The sequence below is a fragment of the Apis dorsata genome, unplaced genomic scaffold (genome assembly GCF_000469605.1).
Source record: "Apis dorsata unplaced genomic scaffold, Apis dorsata 1.3 scaffold_194, whole genome shotgun sequence".
Lineage (NCBI taxonomy): Eukaryota > Metazoa > Arthropoda > Insecta > Hymenoptera > Apidae > Apis > Apis dorsata.
In genome coordinates, this window is record NW_006263478.1 from 462,481 (window position 1) to 472,366 (window position 9,886).

At 33.6% G+C, this 9,886-nt stretch overlaps 1 protein-coding gene and 1 non-coding gene across 3 annotated transcripts in view; one reads left to right on the forward strand and one right to left on the reverse strand.

Moving 5' to 3' along the window:
• LOC102677154 overlaps positions 1 to 9,886 on the forward strand; it is a 99,335-nt gene extending 89,449 nt beyond the window's left edge. For both annotated transcript variants that reach the window (XM_006614599.2, XM_031509961.1), the window contains exons 8-18: positions 1,617 to 1,715; positions 2,648 to 2,868; positions 3,150 to 3,288; positions 4,574 to 5,388; positions 5,700 to 5,791; positions 5,912 to 6,519; positions 6,673 to 6,919; positions 7,085 to 7,330; positions 7,391 to 7,568; positions 8,216 to 8,496; positions 9,860 to 9,886. In XM_006614599.2, the coding sequence (XP_006614662.1) occupies positions 1,617 to 1,715; positions 2,648 to 2,868; positions 3,150 to 3,288; positions 4,574 to 5,388; positions 5,700 to 5,791; positions 5,912 to 6,519; positions 6,673 to 6,919; positions 7,085 to 7,330; positions 7,391 to 7,568; positions 8,216 to 8,480 (2,910 nt within the window). In that variant the 3' untranslated portion in view covers positions 8,481 to 8,496; positions 9,860 to 9,886. The remainder of the gene's footprint in view (positions 1 to 1,616; positions 1,716 to 2,647; positions 2,869 to 3,149; positions 3,289 to 4,573; positions 5,389 to 5,699; positions 5,792 to 5,911; positions 6,520 to 6,672; positions 6,920 to 7,084; positions 7,331 to 7,390; positions 7,569 to 8,215; positions 8,497 to 9,859) is intronic.
• On the reverse strand, positions 1,081 to 1,152 carry Trnae-uuc. The gene has a single exon. It is a non-coding gene; the product is annotated as a tRNA-Glu (tRNA).

Sequence of the window (9,886 nt, forward strand, 5' to 3'; positions counted from 1 at the left end):
GAAATTTATTCCAATTCTATTTTATAAATATATATTAACTTCTTGACGTATTTGGACCTATAATTTGACTAGACAAGTAATTATTTATTTATAATTAATAATTATTTTCTATTCCATTCATTTCATTATTTATATATTTCAATTTCATTTATAAATATATATTAACTTCTCGGTGCATTTGGAAGTAGACATTACTTATTTAATTCGACATTACTTAGTACAAGTAATTCGACATTATTTATTTGTGGCTAATAAATATTTTCGATATATTTAACTTCTATATTTTATACATTCTCGATGTATTAAGATCGTCTCTTTTATTTTTTGAATTTTCTCTATGCTGTGTCATAGAATCATTTATAAAATTTTTCGTGAGTTTGATCCAAATTCTTTCCTTTTCAAGAAATTTGAAAAAATTAAATTTCAAAAAATTGAATTCAAGAAATTCATTTTATTGTGCTATCATTATTTGTCCATTTGATTTATAAAAAAATTTTTATAAAAATACAGATTTTCTAATAAATCTTAATCCATATCTGCCAATTTCTGAAATTCTTGTTATGTAAATGTAAAAATATAATTTATGAATTACATATTATTACAAAAAAAGAAACAATTATTCAAAATCACTAGTTTTGATTGAACATTTGTTTTATTATTGAATGTACTTTTTTTCTATTTTATGAAATAGAAAAAAATAAATTTGTGAGATGTTTATTTTGCACATTATTTATATATATATTATTTATATATATTTAAAATTTATTATTATGTTTTAAAACCTAAATAGATTTATACTCGATACAGCATGATAACAAAGATTTTGTTTCAGACTTTTCTTCAATATTGACTGAAACGAAAATTTCTATGATATTTTTGAAAACATGGGAACTCTTTTTTCTTCTTTTTTTTCTTCTTCTGTTCCCTAAAAAGTTAAATACTAATCATTTCGATTTATAAAATTAAGATTTTTTTTTAAATGAAATTGTTCAATTAAATTTCTCAATGAATGTTAAAAGAATTAAAAATGTTTTATTAAAAATTAATATACAAAAAGAAAAAGTAAAAGTAAAAAAGATTTTCCGGTACCGGGAATCGAACCCGAGCCTCCTGGGTGAAAGCCAGGTATCCTAGCCACTAGACCATACCGGATTTCGATGAATCTGTTCACTAAGTTTCATCACGTGGTATTCAGGGTCAAAAAACGCCATATTAATATAAACATATGTAATTAATAATTTTTCAATTGACATAAATAATTATATAATTAATTACATTTATCTAATTTAACAAGGCGATTGATTATTCATCAATTCATCAACAATAAGTAAAATATTATTTGATAATAATATATAGATATGATATATGAAAGAAAATAATAAATCTAATTTAAATAGAATTTATAAAATATAAAAATAAGAAATTGTTTATTATTATTAATGTTAAAAAAATTTTACAAAAAATAATACTATAACATTAAATATCTATTATACTTTTAAATAATAATAATATAATATTATATTATCAAATAAAGCTAATGCTTTTTTCCATGATATTTTTAAATTTATGTTTATATCTTATTAAAACATATAGTATAATATTTATTTTGTCTATAGACTGGTAATTCCGGACGTATTGTCGTCATAATGCTGACAGGTCAACGAGTGGAAGTTACTTGTGATCCTCAAAAAGTGACTGCTGGTGATTTGTTTCAGGTAATTTTTAAAAAAATTTTTTTAAAAAATCTCACCAAAAAAAAACTATATTTATTTAGTGAAATTGATTTTGAACTAGTAGAACGATTTTTATTTATAAAAAATTTAATAAAATCTATAAATTGAATCATATCGTTGATCTGTATTTCGATGATGAAAAGTGATGGAAAGAGTTGAAGTTCAATGGAAAGTATGAACTGGCGAGAGTGTTCCTTGATGATAAGAGATTCAATTTGCTTCCTATTATTACTTCGAATCACATATACCGCGTCATTGTTATTTTTTACTAATTTTGATTGCAATGTATTTTTCGACTCCGGACCATTCTCCGTTAAAAATATACTTATAAATAGAATTTGAATCATCGTTTTGTGAATCGTCGAGTACATGTCGAATGTCACAGTACGAAGACCCAGGCGTGGGTGGTTATTCATGAGACCACAAATTCCGGCGTGAACTCATGAGAAACTCTGGCATTCTGCCAAGGTTAATCGTTATATATGACAAATCCACAAACCATGAGTTATGCAATACCGTGCCCATTAACGTGCCCATAAACTGAAACAAGCATCTTAATCGATACAAAAATCTGTATCCCCATAGAAAGAACAATCGATCCGTTCTATCCAATATAATCTTGACAAATTTTTTTCTACAAAAATATACAGCAAATTTCTATTAAAGTTGAAATATAATCTTACACATTTCCAATCTAAATACAAATCTAATAAAATTTATCGTTTAATATTATTAAAATTTTAAATATATTCCATTTATAGATAATAAACACGCATGATTCGTTTCAGAATATTTCTTACAAGAGACATGTACAATTAAATTATTCCGTATTCATTTAATGGATGTGATTTGCACGTTTAATCAAATCGTACATCTTTTATCTCGTGTATTATATCATAATGCATCGATTCCAGGCTATCATGCAAGCTGAAAGCCTCGACGAAAACTTTACTCTTGGATTGGCGGTGTTATTGGCTGGTGATTTCGCGATTTTACCTCCCGATACTAAATTGAACAAAGTCGCTCCCCCAGGATGGTTGAGCAGTGGCAAGAGCAAAGGACTTTTGGGTCTTCCGACCAGTTTTATGCTATATCTGAGGCTTAGGTTCTTTTTACCTTCTCTACGTGGTGTAAGGTATATCTAACTTTATTTATAATTGAAATGTTATTTATTACAAGGGAACGTATCGTGGATTTTGATGAAATTTACGATGATACCAATACTAGTTAAAAATATTGTATATATGAAATTAGAAGAATCATTTTTATAATATATAAGAATAATGATAATATATTTATCATTATTTTCATTAATGGTGAATTATATACAAATAATAATCATACGTATGACTATTATTAATAAATTATTTTTATATATACAAAGATGGATGAATTGCGAATTATGAATCTGTTTAGGAGTTGGATATCGAAACATTTATTATATTTGCAAATACGACGGTGTATATTGGAGCAACAGCTGGTCTGCCCGTATTCCGAGTTAATTAATCTGACTGGACTCGCTCTTCAAGCTGAATTTGGAAATTACAACGTGAACGTGAGTAAATTCGAGATTTATTAATTTTAGAAATATCGATCAAATTAAATGTCAAACCATCTGTTGATAAAAAATATGTACGTATGTACACAAAAAATAAAAAAATGAAATAGAAAGAAGCTTTATAGATCGTCGATTGTTTGATGCGAGTTTATAATCATTGATATTTTATATAAAATTAATATATTTTGATAAGAAATAATCAGAAAATCAAATTTTAATTTTTTCTATGGTTTTTAAAAAAGATATCGCAAATTATATTTTTTTAAATTATAATATATCTTTTTCTTACCTTTTAATAAAATGATGTATAATTAGACATGATCAAATATCATTGAAACACGTTAACAACTTATTATTTTTGTTCATAAATATTTACACATTACTAAAATAAAAATACATCATAAATATTAGATTGTTCAAATAATAAGTTTTTATTATCTCCAATTCATTAAAAAAAATCTGGAAAATTGAAAAATATAAAAATATAATCGTTCTTGCAAAAACAACGTGAATTAACATTTAATTGCATCAAAAAATAATCATTTACCTGAAATCTAGCTTTAAAAACGTTATGAATAATATAATGTTCACCATAAATGAAACTTTCTTCATTTGTAACGCAAGTTAAATACGAGTTAAATACCATCAAGCTACATATTGGTCACTAGCACACCGCGAACTAATTATAATATTTACAGATGGAAACATGTTTGAACACAGTACAAAGTCGTTGAATGTTTGTTTTCGTTCTACACAGTAATTATATAGGATCATACCAATAATACGACACGAAAATATTCGATTTATTTTTAGAAATATTTTACCTTTTATAAATCATCATTATCCTTAGCTAATAAAACGTTTTAATATTTTCAATAATTGTAAAAATAATTCTGTTTACAAAAAAAATATACATATAGCCCTAATCTATAATATTTAAAATTACCTAGTTAATTATATTCAAACAAATAATATAATATAATACGAATCTTACATACAGAACTCACTTTATAATTTTCACTTCTACAAGTGTAAAATCAAAAAAAAAAAAAAAAAAAAAAAAAAAAAAAATTTCAAAAAAAACCCCCTTTTTAATTTTTCCTTTTCCAAGGGTAAAAAAAAAAAAAAAAAAAAAAAAAAAAAGAAACAAAATAATTCCTCCGAAAAATCACAACAAAAGGAAGAAATATAAAAATAACACGATCTTCGCGAAAAAAAAATTCGAATCATTTATCGTTTTCGATACATAACGAGATATAATATTCTCTTGTCTCCGTTTCAGGAACACGGTTGCGGCGACTATTTCCTCCTAGAGCACTACATCCCGGAATCGTTGATCCTGAACGTAGATCAGCATCAATCTCAGATAAGCAACGAAGGGCCGGAAGCGCTTCGTGCCCGCCTCCATCAAGCCCATCGCGACAGGCGCGGCTTGGATTCGAACAAGGCCGAGGAGATGTTCATAACTCACGCTCAAACGCTTCCGGATTACGGGTCGCATTATTACATAGCGACAGTGGACTCGAAGGAGTTGGAGAAGGTGATGGCCCAACAGAAGAGGAGAAAAGCGGCGGATAATCGCGACAATTGCGAGAGATTGATCGATTCCAGCGAGAATATCTACGGCCAAGATATGGCCAGGTCTCAAGAGTATCAGATTCGTGGTCGAGTCGAGTTATCCCGATTCGGATCCTGCGAGAATATTCCCAAATTGTCGTACGACGAGAGGAAACCGACCGGGTTGACCAAGAGTGCAACAGCGAACGACATCTATGGGGCTCACAAGTCCAAGTATCGCGTCGATTCTTGCAACAATAATAACATGAATAACGTGAACAATAACAATAACAACAGTAATCACGGAGGGAAGAGCGGGAAAGGTGGGAAGAAGAAGAGCGAGAGCAATGTTTGGTTGGCCATCCATGCTCAGGGTTTGAAACTGTTCGAGAGAGGCGGCGAGCCTAGGGAGAGGGTCGAGTTGGCGCAGTTTCAATGGAAAGATATTCAGACGTTGAGTTACAGTAAAAGCTGCCTGGTCGTTTACAGCAAGGTGAATGGGAAACGGTGCAAGTTCAAGCTCAGAATGGATCATAGAAAGTAAGGGTTTTAATTAATTGGGGGCTTTCGAATGTTTGGAGAATGTTGAATGGGGATATACGAGTATCGTTGAAATATTTTTGTAGTTTGAATTATTTATTTGAGATTATTTAAGATTGCGAGTAAATTGGATTGAAAGAGTGGTATTAAAACGGAAACGGAATAAGATGGAATCTACTGTTGAAAAGCTAAGCACAAACAGATGCGAAGAAAGTCGATTCAAGTTTGCGCATTCGAATGGAATTTAAAAGTGGATTCAATCCAGGTATGTAGAAATAAGCTTCGAGTTTCAAAGTATTTTTGTTTTGCAGAAGTTACTTCGCTTTCAAGCTCACTTCTCTGCACCATCAGTTCTTCTTAAGGCTGCGCTCCGAGCTCACGTCGTTACAGGGACTCGCGAAAGGTACGTCTTAATTTTCATACTTGTTTCTCCGTTAAATGTTCATAAATTATAGATATTACAACATATCAAATGTTAACACCGATACTCTAAATAAAAATATAAAATAATAAAATTTTCCAGAATTCGGTGTCCCTATGACGGTGGAAGCAAAGTCCTCGCCATCGAAATCGAAGTCTTACGACAGTAAGACGAAGATAGCTATAGCGAACACGGTGAAGAACACGCAATCGAGGCCTAATTATTCGACGCAGCTGGAAGAATATCAGAACAAAGAGAACGAGAATCCCCAAAAGGACGCGGGGATAATCTCAGTTCCAAAGGCGAAGGATGTTATCCGCGAGCCAGGCTTCTACTCCTCGGAGGAGGACGCGCTTTACGCCCAAGTGAACGTTCGATTGGAGCCGGAAGGGGAGTCTCGCGACACGGAAGACGAATCGGAGAGAAGTTTAACGAGTCCCAACGAACCCCTGTCCATCGACGGGAAGGGATTGAAAAACGAGGGGAAGATCTACAATTGTCCCAGGATAGAATTGGAGACCGAGACCGAGTGCGGTTATTCGCTTCCCAAGATCGTCTCGTCGGACGACGTGGATCAGTTGGAGAAGCCGGACAACAATCCCGAGGAGTTGTATGCGGCGATCAACAAAGTTGGAATCTCGAGGAAAAATGAATTTCCTGTCCCGGACGAGGTGTGGGACGTGTCCGATGTGAAGAAGTCGTTGCACAAGGTGTGGAGAAACTTTTTTATATTCATTCGATTTTTCTTCTCCTTCTTCTTCTTTTTCTCTAAACTCTCTCTATATCATTTTGTCTATCACGTTGCAAAAGAAAGAATGTCGAAAGAAAGATGTTTGAGAAATTTTCTCTTTCTCTCGTCGTAGATGAAGACCTCGAGTTTACCGAATTACGGAACATCCAGGCAATCGGGTGGTTACCGAACACCGAGTCTGCCACGTCGTCTAGGGGTAAAAATGGGAACGCGGGCTATCTACAGCAGCCTCGTGCAGAAGGACACCGCTCTTACCGACGACATCGAGTCGCTATCGTTAAAATCAGACACCGAATCCTCGATTCAATCGTTATCGGCGCGATCCGCGGAATCTCCCCTACCGGAAGCATACGTGCTCAGTTAGTAACACTTTTCCTTATTCAAAATTTTCGATCGTTGGTATATAACTCTACTGCATCGTTTCGTTCGATAATTGGATTGGATATTGGATTTATGTAATTTTAAAATTAGAAACTACGTAACTACGTTAACTCATCGAAAATTAATCGAAAATTATCCAACAGACGCCGATATCCGCACGGACGACGAGACATTCCGTGTTCCGGAGGACGAGTCGATGTCCGCATCCTTGGCGGCTCGCCTCGAGGAATTGTCGTTCGCCGAAGAGCGAATCCTGCAGACGATCAAGCTGGAGAGAGGCCACGGTGGCAGCATAGGGTTGCAAGTGACGGAGGGTAACGACGGTGGCGTGTACGTGCAAGCGGTCTCCGTTGGAGGATCGGCCGATATGGCCGGAAACGTGAACAAAGGTAGGTACCGTTTTTCATCACGATTCGTTGCATTAATTCGACGAAATTTATTGGCCGCAGGCGATCGTATCGTGGCGATAAATGGACAGAATTTATTACATTTGCGGTACGAGGACGCTCTGAAGATGCTGCAGAGCTCGTCCGATACGATCGAGTTGGTCCTCTCTCAGCCAACTTCCCGGAAAAACGCGACCTCCAGGCAGAATCACGAGCAACCCGCGGAAAATAATTATTTGAAGTGAGTGTCGAAAGAAAATTTTTCTTGTTCGACTGTATATTTTTTTTTTATTTATTAATTCTTTGTTATTTTTTTTTATGCATTGCAATATTAAGCTAATTATTTTTGGAATAGAAATGAATTTATTTATTTATACCAATAAACGATTCTATAATTTATCTTCTAATTATTAGATTATTAAATTTTATATAGTGAATTTTTGTTTATGCTTTACTTTATTTTAAATTATATACTTTTTAACAAAAATTAGACATGTCGATATTCCATTTCCTCTATGTATGATGATTTTAACAAAGATTAGAGGAAAATTCTAACGTAATAGTAATGCAATAGTTTTAGAACTATTGCTTGTGTTACGAAAGGAATGTCGATTATCTGTGCGATAGAGAAATTTGAAATTTTCTAAATATTCTGAAATTTTATGAGAACGATAAAGAATAAAGAAGAATAAAACGCGTTTGAATTAAATGTATTGATCGCCACCATAATCGATTACATACTATTATTTAAAATAGAATATAAAATCGAAAACAAATATGAAACGATAATTAAATGTACAAACATGGAGAAAAAGAGAATAACGAGTTTAACAGGATGCTTATTGATTTTCTCTGCAAACTTTAAAAGTGCGCTTTCATTGGTCTCAGTGACATCAGATTCGACGTGTCCTCGGAAGCGGATACATCGAGCATGACAAACAAATGGCTCGTTCAAAGGACCACCGACGTTGCATCGGTGCAAAACACCTCGAGCGCGTATAGCAGTGCCGCATCGAGTGCAATGGGTAATCACAATGCAAACAGCCTATACATGGCCGATCTCGTCGATAATGGTGCGCTTAAGTCTGCCAGTATGCTGCTCAGTATAGAGGACTTTGACGTCAGCAGGACAAGTCGTCAAGTTTTTATTTAATCAAGTTGATAATCAAGTTAGTACCCATTTCCATCATATTTTTCATCATTAAAATTCTAATTTTTTATCGTTATATCTTAAATTCTTATTTGTCGTTGACAATTTTTAGTGATAATGATATTTAATCGAAGATTAAAATATTTTATTACAAACAATGAATTATATTTTTAATTTGTTTTTTTCTTTTTACGTAAGTTTGTTTACAAATAATAATTTAGATTCGAACACTTCGATGATGAACACTTTTTTCGTGTAAAATAATATACTTGTTTTTTAAATATTTAAAAAAAATTTTCTCGAGCGACCTTTTGCCTTTAAATTTTGTTCCCTCGATCAAGTGTTGCTTGAACGCGCAAAATCTTACAGAAAATACCATTAAGGCCATTATGTCCATTACGTCGAACGTGGCTGCATCGAGTACGTAACCTAATCGAATTGTTTTTATCCGTTTAACGGACGAAGCCTTGCTCAGAGTTCGAACCGGCACCATTTCCTGCTCTTCCTATTTGCGCGTTTAATACAAATTATCACGTAAATCTCTTGTCCCTTGGTTATCGAGAGAAGATTAAACTCTGGTCTTGAACGATCGAAGTACCCATAAATTTCAATTTTTCCTTTCTTATTTTGTTTAACACGGTCAATCGAATTAATATCAAAAGACTGATACATAAAAAAAAATAACCGCATCGATTAAAATTTTATTTTCGCGTTTCTCAACGAACATTTTTATAACAACAAAATAAGAATGAAAATTCAAAATATAATTTCTACTAGAATCTTTCAGACGTTTTTTGCATAAAAAATTAAAATATCTATCTAAAGTTTAAATTTCTATCGACACGATATCAAAATCTCAAAAGGTTAAAAAATATAAAACAACGTATCGCGACAAAATGCGTTGCGACGAGTCATTCCGTCGCGTCACATCTGGAAGGGAGATCGATTTTAGAATTTCGCCCCGTCTCATCAGGGTCTTCTTTCATTCAATGCGAAACTTAAACTTGGCGGCATCAGTGAATCACTGTTATTGACTTGGCGAAGAGGGGAGAGGGGCAGAGGATCGTCTGTCATTTGTACGGAATCACCCTTAGTATCCCTCGGGCGGTCTTACCTCACGCTACCCGCGAGTGTTCCAAATTTTCTCCCTCGAACATCCTCCGAGAAGAAACAATGCTCGATCCGTTGATTCGACGCGATGCGTGGAAATCGTCCCCATAGATTCGCGTTTCCAAACGTATACGTGCACCTATAACGACACCAAGTGAACGATCAACGCAGGGCGGTGCGCGACATTGAGTGACAGTTTGTCGCGGAGGCGAGGAGAGTCGATCGACATTTGCACACCATGCACACCAACGTTCGATCAATGGTTGTTTCAGGCGCGGAGTCTGGCAACGGGGCGCCGC